Consider the following 19,465-nt stretch of genomic DNA (forward strand, 5'->3'; position numbering starts at 1 on the left):
TCCTCTCTGCCAGCCTCTCCCTGCAGCTGGAGTCTTCAAGCTGATTATTGGAGGCCATCTGGTGGAGATCCTCCAGCTGTGGAAACTCCAGATAGTGTGAAGGTGACAGCCTGGGACAGCCCAATTACATTTTTTTTTTTCTGGTAGGCCTGACATCAGGATTCAGTTTGCCCTGCTTCTCCATCCTGTGTTCCTTGGAGCTAAGGGTGGGATGGTACAGGCAACTCTGTACTTGTTGCTTTCTTTGAGGTGAGCTTCCTGGAGATTATCAACAGGATGAGATACACTACGGTGTCTTTCCTGATTGGAAGCTCTAATGAAGGTGACTGGGGATATGTGCTGCTGTTCATGGTGGTCTCTGTTGAGAGATGGTCACCAGAGTTCTTACTCATTATGGTTCTACTTCCTACTGACAGTTTTTACCAGGCAGGTTCTCTGGGTGCACAACAGGGACTCTTTTCCTTTTTCTCCTTCTGTACTAAGAGAATTGCTATGGTCTGAAGGGCAAAAGCACACTGAAAACTTTACAGTGCATCAAAAGGAATTTTAATTCATATTTTTTTTCACAGGATATTGGTGTTCTTCATTTACATTTGAAATAACATTCTTTCATTCTTTATTTTTATTGTTTTATGATACAGTTCCATTAACTCTGAGATTTCCCCTCACCCTCTCCAAGACTGTTCCCTGCTCATTGATTTCCCCTCCAGTATCACAGTGAGTGCTCCTTCATGAACAGTCATAACTCCATCACTCCACTATTGAAGTGTTTCCTGACATTGTGAGCGTGGGCAATGTCTTTGGTCTGGATGCAGAGAGACATACTGTATTATGTCTTCACCTCTGGATATGTCCATCTCCACTGCACTTCTATTATACAGTCCCTTAAATATAGAGCCAGAAAACACAATCCACAACAGGAAAAAAAAAAAAAAACAGAAAAAAGCAAAATTTTTGTAAACATGAAGTTAAACAACTTGCTAAAGAATTACCAATGCATCACTAAAGTGATGAAAAAGAAAATAAAAAACCTTGTAGAAATTGATTCTTTAGCCACATGGTGATGAGGAAATGGCAGTAAAAATAAGAGTATCACTGACCATGGGATGTAGCAAAAACAGTGTAGAAAGGGACATTTGTAACATCAGGTGCTTAGAATCAAAATGTCTGTTGTGCATGATCTATTAATGAATATTAAAGGCTTGTTGAAAAAGATACAAATAACTAGGAAGTGTGAGAGGTAAAATTCACAGCTAAAATAATTTGATTCGATACTAACAAATTGCAAATTGAAATGAAAGAAACCATTCTCTAAGAAGATGAGCAAAATAACCCCTCGGCCATATTAACAATGAGCATTCTGAGAGGACAACCACTTAAAATTAGAGATGAAGGAGAAATGGTTCCAACTTTTTGCTCTTAATGTGGGTCATGACACAGTTGTCATAGGCAATGGTAGGGATTGAATTTTTTTGTTGTGCAAGTTTATTTAGAAGTTTCATTGGGAGTCTACCTTCTTTCCTTAGTAGGTAAGTGTTCTGTTAATTTTGCTTAATTCCTGGTAGTTTGGTCTGCATTACATACTGGGGTTATACATGTGTGTTTTTATTTTGTATTGTATTTTTTGGAAGCTGTCTTATATTAGATCAAACATATGATATCTTTCCTTTTGGTGCTGGCTTATTTCACTTAGCATAATAATCTCCAGTTGGGCCCATTTGGATGCAAACAATAGAATTTCATGTTTTTAAATAGCTAAGTAGTATTCCATAGAGTAGATGTACTAAAGTTTGATTTCCAGTCCTCTTTCAATGGGCTTCTAGATTGCTTCCATGTTTTTGTGATTGTTGATTGTGCTGCAGTGAATACAGGGGTGCAAGTTTCTTTCTGACTTATAAGATCCTTTGGATATATTCCCAGAAGTGGGATTGTTACGTCATATGGTAGGAGAATTTTCAGTAGTCTGAGTACTCTCCATACTTATTTCCATAGTGGCTGCACCAGTCTATAATCCCACCAGCAGTGGAGTAGGGTTCCTTTTCCCCCACATACTCATCAGCAGATGTTGCTGGTAGTTTCCTGTTTGTGGGCTGTTCTCTCTGGGGTTAAAAGGAACCTCAGTATTGTTTTTATTTGGATTTCCTTTATTGCTAGTGAGCTTAAGCATTTTTCATATGTCTGTTAGCCATTTGGATTCGTTCCTTTGAAAAGTGTCTGCTCATTTCCTTTGCCCATCTGTAGACTGGTTTGTTTGTTTTGCTGTTGTGGTTTTTCTGGAGTTCTTTGTGTATCCTAGATATTAACCCCCTGTCTGTTGTATAGTGTGCAAAGATTTTCTCCCACTCTGTTGGTTGCTTCTTTACTTTGCTGATTGTTTCCTTTGCTGTGCAGTAGCTTTTTAGTTAGATACAGCCCCATTTGTTTCCTTTGGTCTTGACTACCTGTGCTTTTGATGATTTTTCTAGGAAGTCTTTGCCTTTATCTTGTAGAGTATTTCCTGCATTTTCTTCCAACAGTTTGGTGGTTTCTGAGGGTAGGTTTAAATCATTTTACCATTTAGATTTGATCTTTGCGTATGGTGAAAGGTGTGGGTTTTGTTTCTTACTTCTGTGGGCTGCTGTCCAGTTGTCCCAACAGCATTTGTTGAAGAGGGCATCTTTTTTTTATCTGGGATGTTTTCTGGTTGAAGATTAGGTGGCTGTACATGGTGTGGGCTCTCTTCTGATGTTTCTATTCTGCTCCATTCCTCTCTGTTTCTGTACCAGAACCAGGCTGTTTTGATTACTACTGACCTATAATATGTCCTAAGGTCAGGAATTGTGATTCCCTCCAGCGAGATTTTTATTCTTTAGATAGTTTTGGCTGTTTGTGGCTTCTTGTGTTTCCAGATGAAGTTTTGTATCATTTTTTCCAACTCTGTGAAGAATGTTCTTGATATTTTGATTGGGATTGCATTTAATTTGTATATTGCTCTTGGTAATGTGGACATTTTGATGATGTTGACTCTGCCCATCCAGGAATGGGTATATTTGTCCATTTTAAGGTCTTCTTCTATTTCTTTTTTCAATGTTTTATCATTTTCCTCAGAGATCTTCCACATCTTCACTTAAGTTTATTCCGCGGTATTTAAGTGCCTTCTCTGTTATTTTGAAAGGGATTGCACTGACTAGTTCTTTTTCAGCCCTGGAGTTGCTTGTGTACACCAGGACCATTGATTTACATTTGCTTATTGTGTACCCTGCCCCTTTACCAAGGTCTTGTACAAGTTTTAGCAGTCTCTTTATTGAGTCTCTTGGTTCTCCTATGTATAGAATCATGTCGTCTGCAGAGACATCTTGACTTTGTGTTTTTCAATTTGAAATTCTTTAATTTCTTTTTCTTATGTAATAGCTCTAGTGAGTGCTTCCAGTACTATGTTAAATAGCAGTAGCTGTAGTGAACATCCTTGTCTAGTTCCAGATCTTAGTGAGAAAGCTTCTAGTCTTTCTTCATTTAGTATGATGCTGACATTGGGTTTTTCATAAATTGCTTGGATTATGTTGTGGAAAGTTCCTTCTTTGCCTATCTTGCCTAGGGTTTTTAACAAGAATGAGTGTTAGATTTTTATCAAATGCTTTCTTGCATCTATTGAGACTATCATATGATTTTTGTTCTTCAATTTCTTGATGTCATGTATCACCTTTATTGATTTACAAATGTTAAATCATCCCTTCATGGCAGGGATAAATCCTGCCTGATCTGGGTGAATGGTCTGTCTGATGTATTGTTGTATTCTGTTGACTAGTATTTTGTTCAAGACTTTAGCGTCGATATTCATCAAGGATATCAATCTTTACTTTCTCTGTAGTGTCTCTGGTTTTTTTATTAAGGTGATGTTGGCCTTGTAGAAAGAACTTGGAAGGATTGCTTCCTTTTCGATTCCTTTGAATAATTTGTGATGAATTGGGGTCAGTTGTACTTGGATTCCTTTGTAGAATTCAGCAGCAAAGCTGCCTGGGCCCAGGTGTTTATGTGTTGGGCATACTTTAATTACTGATTCGATCTCTGCCACAGTTACAGGTTTATTTGGATTTTCTGTTGCCTCATGACTTAGTTTTGGTAGACAGTATGAGTCCAGGAATCTATCCATTTCTTGGAAGTCTTCTGATTTGTTGGTGTATAGTTGCTTGTAGTAATTTCTGATTATTCTCTGTATGGCTCAGATAGCTGTTGTTATGTTTCCTTTTTCATTTTTGACACTATTAACTCTTGTATTCTCCCACGTTTTCATGTCAGTTGGGTCAGTGGTGTATTTATTCTGTTTATTTTATTGAAGAACCAACTACTTGATTCATTGATTTTGCATATTTTGGTCTCTATTTGATTTATTTCTTGTCTTATTTTGATTATTTTTTTTTCACATGAAATATTTTGTGATGAGTACCTCACAACAAAGGTAAGACTCTGTATTATATTTTAATCCCATCAAAATTACTACATATGGAAAGGAATAGTATAAGGCATCGGGGCAGAATCAAAGAGGAAGTGTCAGTGAATGAAGGCAGAAACCACGATGGGTTTGGAGTCAGTGAGAGCAGCAGAAGCAAGCAAGTTTTGGTGAATGTTTGCTGGTTAAGTGTGAGTTGACTGCTTTTGCCGGTAAGTGTTAATTTTCTGCTCAATGTTTTGCAGCATCGGTTTTCACACATTTAATTTTATCTATAGGTAAGAGAAACTGTAAGAATAATTTCTATCTGGAGCTGATATTAATTGAGTGTGGAAAATTGGTGTGATGGTCTCAATCATGCAGATGATTGAGACTAATGCCAATGTTCCAAGAAGTGATAGAATCAACAGTTTATTTTACAATTAAATTGTAATCCCTCTTCATTACCTTTCTCATAAGTAATTTTTTTATTTGCAGACTTATAAGCTAGCAATTAGAGATTTAACTATAGTTATCAACATGGACAAAAGAAATTATATATCATTTTACAACAGAGCGATATGTTACACCAAGATAGGAGAACTTCAAATGGTAAGAGTCTAGTGAACAACACATTTAAAACTTTTAATAAACAACATACATTCAATTGTTTAAGTTTAGTAACCAACAGATACTATTAATAACATATTAAGCATTTGTAAAACTTGTGTAACATGGTTTGTATTTCTGCTATGATTTTGAATATTCTATGGAAACACACACATGATTGATAAACCAAATTACTGTTTCAAAGACTATAGATATTTCTTCGTGTCAAAGGAAATTGAAAACTAGAGATAGATCCCCTCAAGGAAGCTTATATTTGGGAATAGAGAAAAGAATTGCAATCTGGGTCTACCCTGCACAAGTTGGAGTGGCTTCTGCTATGTCAACAGGAAAAAACATATTATGGATTTCTTTAGGACAGGGAAATATAGGCAAGTTATTTTTCATATAAGCTTGTTGATACTTTCAGTGTTTGTGGGAGCTGGTGAGCACTGACTTTTACCATCAGGTGTTATGTATAGCTGGGGTAGTCTTGGGTTATGGGTAGTGGTTTCATTATCAGCTGCTACACAAAAGTAGTCTTAAGGCTGTGTCAGGCTGCTTTGTTGGATTATTTCTGTAAGATCGCTCCTGGAGCAAGCATCCATGACCTGAATATCTTTCCTTTCCTTGAACTTTGCTTTCTGCTTTAGTGGTTTGTGAGAGGAATGACTCCATTTAGTATAATGGACTTTGTATTCATCAAATTTTCTTATGCAGTTTCTGTCATAAATTAAGTGAGAAATTAATTATGCATTGTTTATGAGAACACTTAGGGGCATGCACAAATTAAAATACATCATATGATTAATCCTTTGAGTCAGTGTTTCTACTGGTACTTTGCTTGCAGAGTTTTAAAGCAATGATTGCCACCAGTACTATTGCTTTATTTTAATATTAGCTAAGGCAGTTCTTGGAGGTATTTTTGATTTCTGGTACAGTCCTCAGACCATACATGCATGACATGGAACATCCAAGGGTTGTCCAGCGTTGACCTGTAGGTTTCAGAGCCTCATCATGGCTGCAGCAGAATCATTTTTTGTTTGGAATTTTTAAAATTATTATTATCATTTTATGATACAGTTCCGTAGGCTCCTGGGATTTCCGTTATCCTCTCCCCAACCCCCCCACCTAGTTCCTCTTTATCATTACTAAAGTATAGTTCTTCATACACAGTCATATGTCCATCATTTTGGGCATGGACAATGACAGAGAGTCCAGCATCCTATTGTCAAGATATAGTAAGCAGTTTCATTGTAAGTCCATCTTTGTCTGGAAGTGGAGATGCATACTACATTGCTTTCTCACATCTGGATATGTTAGTCTCCATTTCACAGTTACTGTACATCCCCTTAAGTGAAACGTCACAATACAAAATCAGCACTAGGAAGAAAAATAGAAATTTACAATGCCATGAAGTTAAATAACATGTTACTAGATATGACAGTCTCTATTACACAGTTACTATACATCCCCTTAAATGAAAAGCCACAAAACAAAATAAACAACAGCCAGAAGAGAATGGGGAGTGACATGTTCCAGATGCTAAAAGTAAAAAAAATTGTTGGCCCAGGATGCCGTAGCCAGCAAAGCTTTCTTTTGTCTTTGAAAATGAAATAAAATTCTTCCACAGACAAGAAAAGTTAAAAGAATTTGTCTCTTTCAAACCTGCCCTACAAAGGATGCTTAAAGATGTTCTCGTGACAGAGAAGAGGAAGAGCATCCACCAAAACCAAAGGCAAATGTGAAGAACATCCCAGTAAAATGGCAACAGAAGACTAAATCAATGAACAGCCCATTGCTCTAATACAGGACCGAATTATCACCCATACATATTAACCCTGAATGTAAATGGCTTAAGCTCAATCAAACATCATAGATTCATAGACTGAATTAAAAAACAAAACCAATCTGTTTGCTGCCTACAGGAGACACATTTCACCAACAAAAATCAGCAGAAACTATATCTCATGGATTTTGATTTTTTTTGTTAGTTTCATCTCTTCAAAACACCTTCTTCTGATTAAATTCTTCACTGACTCATAGATCATACAGTAGCATCGTTTTTTTCCATTTTTATTATATTTCTGACAATCTTTACATAATTAGGGTAAAAAGGTTCAAGGGCTACAGAAAAATGGGCAAGATCATTATTTCTATATTGTTTCCATCATATATCTGATGTAAAGGGGGATTTTAAGGGAGAAGCCCCACCCAGTCTCCCACCCACCCCAGGTCCCTGATGTGGGGTATGCTCCGAGGGTCTTGCTCAAGTGGTTTTGATAGTTCAACAGTTATGAATTGCTGCCAGTCTCGCCACTCCAAGCATGATGAGGTCACTGAAGAATCCAGTGATTGACATAGTCCAGCATAGAGTCTCCGTTTGCCCAGTTTTTCACTGCTGAGTTGATTGATTGACTTGTTCTGTCCTCTGTCTTTTCAGGTTAGGGTTCTGAGTCCGGCAGTTCAATTGGGGGATTCCCGATGAAACTTTGAGGTGTTCCCAGACCAGATTCTTGTATGTACTAGCAAGTACAGGGCCCGGAACAGTCCATTGCCCCAATCAGCTGGTGGTTGCAATTCCTGGGTTGGTTTTGTTTCTCCCTGTCTTCCACTGGAACCAGTGGGTGTTGCAGTCCAGCCTGGTTCTGCCAAGCACATACTTGGCCCTCACATAACCAGTGGGAGCTGCAGCCTAGTCAGAGCGACCCACAATAACCTCCACTAGGCCCGCCTCCTACCCTGGTTTGCCAGTATGTGCAGCAGACTAGTCCAGTCTGTCCCACATCCCATTCGGCTCTCATACATGTTAATGGCCTAGTTCCATCTAACCAGTTCAACTATCCAGCCGTTCCCTGGCGACAGCAGAGAGCTGGAAGGGAAGTGGAGCAGCTGGTACACAAACTGGCACCTATATGAGATCCCAGTGGCTGCAAGGTGAGGATTTAGCCACTTGGTCGTTGCACCAGGCCCCAAGATGCTTGGTTTTTCTCATCATTGTTATAGTATGCATGCTGAGAAACAGGTAGTGGTGGACAAAAAAAAAAATGAGGAGAGGACACTGTTGAGTGACATCCAGTGAGCAGTGTTGGGTCAGATAGTTTTACAAAGCCGTCTAAAGATTGATAACCCAGAAGCAAATAAAACTGTGACCATGGACACAGGTCCCTAATTCCCAGAATGACTTGGATGAGCTTTCTAACTTCTCCCTGCTTTCAGCTCCTCATCTTTAAAATGGGAAGACTGGTTGGAATGTTTTGGGGTCCTGGTGGCTCTAAAATAACTAACACTTTATTATTAAAAATGTTACACCACTTTATTCAGCCATTTCCAGCTCTCTGCTGCGGCCAGGGAATGCAATGGAGGATGGCCCGAAGCCTTGGGATCCTAAACCTGTGTGGGAGACCCAGAGGAAGTTCAAGCATTTTTCTATAGCAAATGCACTTGGACATTCTTCCCAGATATAGTTGCACAAAAACTGGGCAAAGATGAGTTCCAGTTGTGCCACTTATTAATAAAAACAGTAATAGTTATCACTTATCTAAAGTGTATTATGTGACAAAGATTGGACTAAATGCTTTATAATAAGGATATTTCAATACAATTCTTGTGTGTTGAATTACATGTAGCATTTTAGTGTCGTTATTTTGTAGACATGGAAAGTGAGGTTTAATGTTACATAACTTTCCTAAATTGAGAAGCCAGTACTGATAGTTGAGTTGTGATGTATTCCACAAAATGTCAAGGTCTAGATTCATCCTCTAAATGAAAATATCTGGGCCCCATCCCCACACCCCACAACTGGTTGCAGTTTTCACTTGGTGAAATTATTGTGTGGTGTGGAGGGAGGGGCAGGGATAGAGTGTTAGGTTCTTCCCTTCCAAAGCACATTAACGTAAAGATGTGTACAGTGACCTGTCAATAGCATCTGAAATGCAAGGGGTATCCAGGGCTGGATTAGCAAGTAAAGTGTTGCTTAAGAGGCCTATGCCCAGACTTAAGTGCTTGGATTCACTGTCTCCGTGCAGCTCTTGTTCCTGTTTCCTGTTGTGCACTCTTGGAAACAGCAGTGAAGGCCCAAGTGATCAGAATTCTGCTGTTACATGGGAGATCTGGATGGGTTCTTGGCTCTTAGGTTCAGCCAGGTTATTCCTAGTCACTGTAGAAATTTAGGGGGTGTACAAGTGGATGAGAAGTACCTTTATCTTTGTCTGTACTCACCTTTATTTCTCTCTACATTTTTTAAGCAGCAGTATATTTAGCGGAGGGGACCCTTTAAATCTAACAAATGATTAGTTCTCAAATTCTAAGTCAGATTAATGAACTGCCTATGAGATGTCAGTTTGAGTAGAAACACGTTTTATCTCACAAATGAAGTAAGGCTCTGTGGAATCAGATATAGGGTCAAGTGATTGTTTTCTTTCTAGGCATTGACAGATTATGGTGTCGTCCTGCTCCTCGATCCTGGAGAAACTATAACATTAAATACCTTCATTAATCGTGGATGTATTTATGTGGAGCTAGGGCAGCACTGCTTTGCAGTAGAGGTAAGCCTTCCTGGGGATTTTTAAAAGTGAACACACTTGTACATCCACTTCTGGAAACTAGTAGGTATATCTTTATTGCTATCCAACATCAATATTAATGAGTGGTGACTTTGGCAGGACTTATATTGGAAATTTGAATGACTAGCAGAAACCTTACAGATAGTATTTGGGAGTACACATGGAATTCAATTTTGTAAATAAAATGATTTATGTATCATATATGCTGCTACTTAGTGTTCTTTCTCATTTGCAATTATGTTTTTTTTTCCCTATTGAAAACATAACAAAACAAGTCTGCATATGCTGCTTGGAGCATAGGCTTCTAATTTAGCAGGGATAGACATCCATAATGATAATAGAAGGAAATACATTTAGTATATTGAAAGTAAACATAGCTTGAAACACTTATTTATAGAATGATTAAAATCTGTGAATCTCATTTTTGACTTTCAAGTTTTGATGTCTAGTTTATGGTGATTTTGGAGTTAAGATTAAGAAGCACAAGCAAGCATGAGATAGTAATCTGAGAGATGTAGTCAAATAATAGGAGTTATACATCTTTGTTACTGAGAAGCTACACAGTAGCATTCTGTCCTTTCACCCTTTTACATGGCTTGTCTTATTTTCCTGTATTTGGAGTGATTCATTGAGATTCTGTCCAACAGAATGACTCCTAGATAGATTGTAACTAGTTTATTTTATGAAGAAATGTTATTTTGACATTTTAATTTTTTAGTTTTTTTTTTTTTGGTCTGTTGGAAATATCTTTGAGATGTTTAGATATATAGATCACTACAGGTTGCTTCGAGCAGAAAGAGCTAAGGAACCTCTCTCTCTGTAATTTAGATAAGAAGCAACAGATCAAGCTGTTGCATTCTTTGGCTCCCATCACACTTGATGAAACCCAAGCTCTTCTATGTGACCAACTTGATCTCTTTGTTTCCCACCCCTTGAACTTGATGGTGAAACAGTTTTCTGTTGTCGTCACTGATCATTCCACTCTGGTCTCAAGCTGCTCCCTAGAAATTCAGCTCCTTGCCTTCCTGGGACCTTTTTATAAGATGTTCCTAACTGATCTGTTAAAGATCCATGTCCTCCTTTCTTTTAGCTTTTAAGTGTGACACAGTCACAGAGTAAACAACTTGAAAGGGAATATTAAGTTTTAAAAGAATCTGACAAAATCTGAAAAGGGTAAATGGAGAGAAATAGAGGCTACCACCTGAAAAAAATAATAGATCCAAATTCAACAATATTAGTGGTTACTTTAAATTGGAATGTCAAAATACACCAATCAAAATAATGAGAATGTTAAATTTTTAGAAAGCTCCAACTATATTCTGACTACAAGAAACACACTTTAGGTATAATTTCATACACTCACACTCATTTGTATGTAGACACGAAATAACAGGTGTTTTGAAGAGATGGAAACAAATGCGATCAAGAGACCTACCTCTGACACGGTAAGGTCATGGCAGTGGAAGTCATTACAGGGTGCTTGAACATGGGGCAGGTGTTTGGCACAGTGCCTAAGATGTCACTTGGGATTCCTGCATCCCATGGTAAAGTACCTGGATTTACATCTCAGCTCTGTTCTTAATTCCCAGCTTCCTGCCTTGGGAGATATAGTGGTTCAAATATTGAGTTCTGCCATTCAGCCATCTGGGGGCCTTGTATCCAACTCCCAGCCTCTACTTTTTGTCTGGTACTGACCAGGCTGTCTCCAGTGTTTGAGGAGTGAGCCTACAGATGCAATTTCTGTACGTATGTGTCTGTCTTTTGGTTTCTCTGCTTTTCTAATAAATAAATAAGCAAAAACCCTGTTTTTTTTTAAATAAGAAATTCTTGATCAGCAGGGGCAATAGGTTTGGAGGGAATTTTTATTATGCATAAGTGATTTTGTGTGGTTTTGTGCTGTCTGTCATCCTCATATGAGAAAGGGAATTAATGTAGGAGAGAAAAAGCACAAATGCGTCTATTACGAATAATATTGAGTTATCATTGATATTCACTGCTAATAATGACTAATTACCACACAGCATGGAAATGATTCTGTTCTTTTTTTTCAAGATGCTTGTTTTGATTTGAAAGAATTATAGAGAGGGAGACACAAAGAGAGAAAGAGCAAGTAAAGGAGAGAGAAAAAGAGAGAGAGAGAGAAACAAAGATTTACTTCCCACATCCAGAGTTGTTCTGGTCTGAAGCCAATAGCCAGGAGCTTCTTTTGGGTCTCCCACGTGGGTGGAGAGGCCCAAGAATTTGGGTTGTCATCTGCTGCTTTCCCAGGCCATTAGTAGGGAGTTGGCTCAGAAGTGGAACAGCCAGGACATGAACTGATGCACAAATGGGATACCAGCATTGCAGGCAAAGGAGTAGCCTGCACCATGCTGGCCCATCAATTGTGTTCTTGTCCACCTAGATAATTCCATATATTATCTAAATTTAGTTCATAAATCTAAATGGAAAGTTCATGTTTGCAGTTTGGTGTAAGACTACAGACATTTTTCCTCGAGTAGGATTCCTGAATGCTCCACTTGGCCCAACCACTCTTAGCCACCCCAGTAATAACAGAGAACTCATCCTACCACTAGGACAGTCTTCCTCTGCCTGTGATACAACCAGGGAGGGTTGTGGAAGGAAGACGGTGATATAGAGGGTCAGGAATTGGATAGAATTAGCTCCTGTCATTGGGACTGCAGAGTGTCAAGCAACTTGCCTCTAGAAAGGGCAATGAGAAGTACTTTATTGTTGCATAGGAGTTTACAGTGTTCTGCCCAGCTTCGCTCTATCAGTGAGGCCTGAGTAAAAGTGGCAGTGGGGAGTCCTGCTGAAGCAGTGTTCTGGGGAAAAGCCAGGGTCATTTTATATTTCTGCATCAGTTCTAAACTGTTTCTTTATGAAGGCCTTTCCCATATTATAAGCAATCCTTCAAATCTAGTATGTTGTCATTGGGTCATTGGCAGAATATTTTGATTTGTGGATAGTTATTTAAATAGGTGGGTTTTTAAAAATTTTTTATCTTTTTAGTTCTGTGGTATTCTTATTTTATTTCATGTCTCAGATGTTTTTGCAGGAGTTTGAAAAACTTGCAAGCTTCAGACATGGCTCAGATGCCAAAGAAAATGTTCTGATTCCTTATGGTAGGGTCACTCGCAGGCTTAGCACTTTTAATTCTTTGAAAGAGCTTCTTTTCCAAGGCTGTTCCAATCCCTCCAAGCTGATTTCCCTAACTTCCCGTTTTAGGATTCCTCAGAATTCTTGTTCTTCCCTCCAAGGGGGTCTTTTGGATCTCTGAACACAGTCATGTGCTTCTCACTGGAAGTGTGGGTCGGCTCAGGCCCAGTCAGGCTCTTTCCCAGCTGGGCACCTGTTGGCCCTGTAGTCATACCACTACCAAGGTTCCCTCCAAAGGAGTTCCCTTTATGGTCCAGATGTGGAATTTCTAGTTGGGTTCATTGAAAATTGGCAATTTAGAAAAAAAAAAAAGAGAAGATACTTCAGTTGGCACATGGCAGGGCAAAAGCCAGAAAAGTCGCTGTTGGCCAAGTGAAGACCGGCAGTAGGAAGCTCAGAGGAAGCAGACAGTCCTGCGGTCCCCAGCTCCATCGTTTTCCTCTAGATGTGATCCGGTAAGGAAAAGGTGCATCTTCAGAAGATGTGTGTTTTAGTCACAATGGAATCAAAGTTAAAAGGAAGTTGAAGAAAGCATGTGAGGTGATATTGTACCATTAATGAAAACTTGTGCAATCGTTTCAGGATTTTAAACAGGCTGCACTGATGAGCCAGACTGATGTGAGTCTTCATCAAGCCGCTGCTGTGTGCCACCACAGGTATGGAACACAACAAAACACAGGCACGTGTCCACACAGACCTGTCAGTAAAGAAAAGGATGGAAGACTTCGGGGAAAAGGTTGGAGAGGTGGCGTAGTAAAAAGTAGGGAGAGATGAAAAAATTCTCTGTGGACCCTATCTAGTACACTGTATTCAACCTTTCATCTTCCCGTTAGCTGTGTTAGCCAAATTAGCAAGTAAATACTCACATAATGATATTTGGAGAATCTCTGACTTAAGCCCACACACTAGGAAAGGATTTACAAAACGCATTTCTTGTAAAAGAGGGAAATATTTCAAAATATATTTTCAAGAAAATTTTTCATTTAAAAACCCATAGTTATAGGTTCAAGACTAAAATAATATCAACAGATGTATGTAAAATATAATAAAACCTACATGAAACATCATGTAGAAAACATTATTAATGGCATGAGAGTACTATAAAAATTTATAGGTGGGGACTATAACACAAGATTAAACTACAGATGACCAGTGTACACTGTGCTCAGATAAATTATGGTAAATAGACATTGTCCCTCTTACTGTACATGTCTACATTACATTGACATATAAATTTGATTTTGGCTTCTTGCTTTTAAAGACATAGAGATTCAGCATATGAGGATTTTTCTAATTTTTATTTTAAAATTTTATACATCAAATATAAATGTATTTGATTAATAGGTAGTCATATTTTTTTCATAAAAGAAACAGTAACAGTTAATTTGGAGGGGGACAATAAGATAATTCGTATATTGTGTACAAAGGCTGTATAATAGGGAAAAAAACAGCTTGAATTATGCAAGAAATTAGCATTCTTTTCCCTTTTAGGATATACATAGTACAACTACACTTTCCTCTGAGAGTTAGATTTTTTAAATTAGTGTTTAATGAGCAAAGTAACAGTAACTAGAACTTCTGGAGATGCTTTTGAATTAAAAGGCATACAGTGGTCTTGGAGCTTGCATTGTATATAGAGAACAAAACATAGTCACAGTGTTTCCTGCCACAGTCCAGTGATCTTCGTACGATGTGTTTATTTAAGCAATTGTCATTTCCAAGAAGAAGTGAACAACAGGGACTGATGTGTTTGTTTTGGTGGGTGACTATAGACCCCAAATACCTGAGGTTGTTGTATTCTGTTAAAACTAGACTCTGCAGTTTCGCTCTACCTTCCTGCCATGTTTAGGTACCATTAAAGACACGGTGTCTGTGTGTCAGCTCAGTGTCTTTTATGAAATGCAATCACTGGGTATATACAGCAGAGCCTCCTTAAGCTGCTTCTGCTTTGCAATTCCAAATAACCAACTTTCATCACCTGACTAGATCTCTATTGTTCTTTAATAAAAGTAGAATCTAATTCAATAAGAGAGTCCTGGAAACTCAGTCCCCCCCCCCCCCCCCCCCCGCCAATGCCACATGTTTTTACTTGTAACATTTTACTGAGTTTCACATTAAGGATGAGTGGTGCATGATTATATTTCTTTCAGGAAAAAATACTTCTTGCTTTTCAAGATGAGCTGTGGCATATTTGCATTACAGAAGCATGGTTGGTAATGATGGGGACTCGCATCTTCTGGTGCCTTTCAATGAGCAAAGCAAAAATTGTCTTGTTTGGAAAAATTTTAAAAAGGAATAAATCTTTAAACTTTAGGGCTTTGATCTTTGAACTCATGGGGTTGCAGACTTTTGAAGTATTCTTTGTGTATCTCTGGTTCTCACTCTTGTCGTTGCTAGGAGACAACATTCCTTGAGCTGAATATCCTACTTGTTGCCCAATTTAGTCACCAAGAGTGTTATGGTAGAGTTAATTTTTAGATCCCCTTGAGATAGCCACCCTCATATTTTTTAAAAAAATAACATCACAGAGGGATGTATCCTACCCACTTTTTCACTTCAGCATATTTGATGTTCTTGTATTTGCATAAGATATTTTAAAAATCTTTAACCCTGCAAGTCACATTCTTTAGTTTTCTGGAGGTATTTGTGATTTATTTGTACAACTCAGTGGGGCACATCTGGTCACATATGTGATTAATGTGGAGAATGCAATGGGCCTCTGTGTGTGTGGCCTCGCAGGCAAGCTCAGCACATGACTCACTGTTAGCAGGACCCGGTGTGAGAATCATGGAGCTGCAGCAAGTCATCACATTACTGCGGATTTATACAGACATGGCTTATTTAGAAATCTCAATTAGTGTACTTTCGTATTTGTGGAAAGTGATGTGTTATCATTTTTGCCTCGATGTTGCCTCCGTGTGTTCAGTCCCGTTTTCTCACCAGCCGAATGCTATGTGCTGGCTTAATAGGCGTCAGCATGTAGGACGCTGTGGTAGGCACTTGCTAAGGAAATGAAAGTGATGTTTCTGTTGTCATATCTTTTTTTTTGCTTGTTTTTGGGTGCAGGCGGCTGGAGAGTGTCTTCAGCACTGTCACCTCTGGACTAGACTTTAGTCATTAAGAGCTTTGAGAAATGTATTAGGTAGCTTCACAGATCCTTTTTCAGCTGGAAAGTTTAATGATCTTTCACTTTGCTCACTATCAGTGTACAACATAGGTAAGCACTTCAGAAGCACTGAACGCAACTAAACCAGTTAACTAAGTTGATTTCATACAAAATGATTGTGGCCTGAGTATTTTTGGTAAAGAGTTTGTTTTGCTGTGTGTTTGTAATTATTGCAATCATATAATAATGTAATTAGAAGGCACCTAGAAATATACTCCACGAACATTAGCTTTTCAAGATGTGTTGGTTATTGAGGGAGGAACCCAATTTCATTGCAAAGTGCTTAAGGAAAATGATTTCATCCATGTTCTCTGAGTATGTGCAGAGGCTGCTGAAATGGTGCTCGCTGGGTTAGGTACATGAGTGTTAGCCTTTGCCTGTCTGTAACATCAGAAGCCAGGGGTTTTTTTTTTGTTGTTTAAGTGTTTCACTGTTGATACTGTGTTGCTCTTCTAGCAAAATACTTGAAGTATATCTTTGGGTGTTACCTATGAAAAGATCAAGAAAGAATCTTGAAGACTTCAATTGTTTTTCACATATTAAAAAATGCTTGTTAAATTATTTGAGGCCATTGTTGTAGACTGAGATCCTATACTAGTACCAGTAGACCAGACCAAACCAATCTGGAGCTGCTTCTGCCAGATATCACAGAGTCAAACCGAGACTTTAAGGAAGCAGATGAATCACCAAACAAACAGTTGTTTTCCCTAAAACAGGAGCTCCCATTTTAACTGAGACAGCGTAACAAGGAAGTCACCAGCAGATCACCTCTCCTCTCACCCTCAAAGTGGCCTCAAGTAACTTGATGTTAACCAAGGAAGGCTTGCTTTCCTTCTCTTACAAAACCCACTGCTCTCTTGCTTCCCAGTGGAAATTAGTAGTAAGTCACTGTGCTGACAAGGATGATGGAGAATGGTGTTGAAATTCAAAATTTTGATCAACCTGTTAATTTTGACCAAACTCAAAGATACCACTGTATTCAGCGAACTATAATTTAACTTAATGTGTAAACAGTTTTGAGATATAAGCAACTGAGCTCTTTCTATCTAATTTCCATGTTCTGGAAGCCAACTAGATATAAATGTGGCCTGCTGTAGAGGGAAGTGTTCTGAAACATTTTTGGCCTCTGCTGCTGGCCTACTCTAGAATCATAGATAAATCCAATCAAGATCGCCACAACTAGATATGTTGTGACTTTCTTTTTTGACATGTGGAATTAATACTATGAGAAACTGGGTATCTTTTCCATTTCAAAGTAAGTTCTTAACCCACCCTCTCCCGAGCACATCACGGGGAAAGTCTAAGCTTAGTGCTAGTCCCTGGCCACTTTCTCTTTAACAGCATGTGTAGCTCTCAGGTTTAGTATTTGGTAGACCATACTCTTCAGCTCTAGTTCTATTTATTTACAGGGATGCCTTCTATCTTTTAAATATAAAATATGGATTTTTCAGCATGTGATTTGAAACGATCTCTTAGAATAACTTCAGTTGACTGAAAAAGGGGGTTGACCTGAAGAAAATATTCATTAGGTGGTAGTGTAGCTAGAACATGGGGTGGATTTCATGAAAGAATGACTGAAGTCTGGGGAAGTGCTTTAGGGGATACTCTGGAGTAGCATCTATGAGATCAGCATTTCCAGAATAGTTATTCTGGGACAAACATGGGTGAAATACTGAGAGTCTATGAATCATATTTGGGAAGTACTGAAAAGAGTGGAAGGCAGATCATGGTCTTTATTGAGCAGGTATCTCTGTGTTAGGTCCACTTCTGTGATCTTCCCAAACAACCTTGAAAGTTGATGTTCTTAAAATTAGTATTAATTTGCATGTTCAAGCTCAGTTCTGGACTCCAGGCTTTTCTCCTGGCTGCACAGTTGAAATGCTAGTTCAGACTCCTCTGCACTACCTGCGGAGTGTCACCGGTGTACAGAGTGTGTGCTAGGTATGGATCTTGTTAGAGTTGGGCTATTGGAGTAAGGCTGACCTCAGTGGGATGTCGGATATTTATTCTGTGTGAAGTCAGCTCACTATTTATTTTACCATTTCCCATGCGCAGAATGTTGGGTTATGAATTATTTTTCATCCATAAAACATGGACAATTATAACTAACCTAGTTGTTGGGAAAATAAAGCAAAATACCGTATGCAAGGCACTCAGCAGAGTACCTGGAAAATAAACACCTACTCAAGATTGGTTTCCTCCTTTTGCTAAAAATATTTTTAAAAACCTGGAGTCTCATATGTCCATTGAGAGCATAATATTATGCATGTGAACATGAAAAAATAACTATATGACAGATAGTAAATATTTGATTATTTTAATGGCTCTCACCCTCACCACAAAAGAATAATTAGGGAGAAAAGTTATTTAGCCATATATATCCACATGTTAACATATAGAACACATTTTCTTTCTCCCGTTACACTGCCTTTATTGAAGTTCTAAAGGAGACATTCACATGTGATGCAACTTTTATTTCTTTAATTGTATAAGGAAATGCATCAAAAAAATTCTTTGCTCTCTTTGAAAGTAATTCCCCCTTTGTGATTTTGACTTCTTGGTATCAGTGTGACACATTGGGGAAACTTGCTGTTTGATGCTGCTGGTGAGTCATTGTTGCTTTTAGAAAGGGGGAAACTAATTTTTTAAAATTTCAATGACACATAGCCTATGCAAGTGTTTATGAAGTATAGTATAATAATTCAGTATATATGCACAACATGTCATGATCAAATCAGGGTAACTTGCAATCTCCTCTGTGTGAAAAATCTTGAGACTTGTGCTGCAGGTACTCTTGGGCACATCACACACTGTTGGGAACTGTGACACTGTTACTATACTGTAAGATGCCATAACTTACTTCTCCAATCTAAATGTGTTTCGGTACCCATTATCTAACCTCTCTCTGTCTTCCCTGTGCACTTTCTAATGTCTAGCAATCATTATACCACAAGAGTGAGAACATTTGTCTTCCTGTGACTGACTTATTTCACTTAACGTGATGTCCTCCAAATGTATCCATATTGCCACAAATTTAAAAAAATGGCTCTTTAAGTTTTGTCTATTTTATTTGGAGGGTTACACAGGGAATAAAGAGGAATACGGAGAGAGAGAGAAAGAGAAAAAGGAAAGAGAATCTTCTATCCTCTGTGTCACTCTCCAAAGGATCACAATGGCTGGAGCTGAACCAGTCTGAAGCCAAAAGCCAGAAACTTCTTCTAAGTACCCTACATGAGTGTAGGGGTCTAAGCAATTTGACTGTCCTCTGCTGCTTTTCCAGGCACATTAGTAGGGAGCTAGATTACAGGTGGAGCAGCTGGGACTCAAACCAGAGTGCAAATGGGATGCCAGCACTGCAGATGATAGCTTTATCCAGTATGTCATGGCACCAGCCCCTATTCCTTCTTAAGATAAAATTGTGTTCCATCATGTACACAAATCACATTTTCTTTACTCCGTTAGTGCATCAATGAATTCTTTGCTATCTAAGGCAGCGATAAACACAACAGTGCAGCTGTTTGGTGTAGCTTAATTGCCTTTGAATGTACCTGGTAACAGGAAATTTGA

General features: G+C 38.5%; 1 protein-coding gene across 2 annotated transcripts in view; it reads left to right on the forward strand.

Moving 5' to 3' along the window:
• Positions 1–19,465, forward strand: part of TTC6 (tetratricopeptide repeat domain 6) — a 152,556-nt gene that overhangs the window by 117,082 nt on the left and 16,009 nt on the right. For both annotated transcript variants that reach the window (XM_058666358.1, XM_058666360.1), the window contains exons 24-26: positions 4,904–5,017; positions 9,439–9,558; positions 13,315–13,388. In XM_058666358.1, the coding sequence (XP_058522341.1) occupies positions 4,904–5,017; positions 9,439–9,558; positions 13,315–13,388 (308 nt within the window). The remainder of the gene's footprint in view (positions 1–4,903; positions 5,018–9,438; positions 9,559–13,314; positions 13,389–19,465) is intronic.

Source organism: Ochotona princeps, chromosome 6, assembly GCF_030435755.1.
Source record: "Ochotona princeps isolate mOchPri1 chromosome 6, mOchPri1.hap1, whole genome shotgun sequence".
Taxonomy (NCBI): domain Eukaryota; kingdom Metazoa; phylum Chordata; class Mammalia; order Lagomorpha; family Ochotonidae; genus Ochotona; species Ochotona princeps.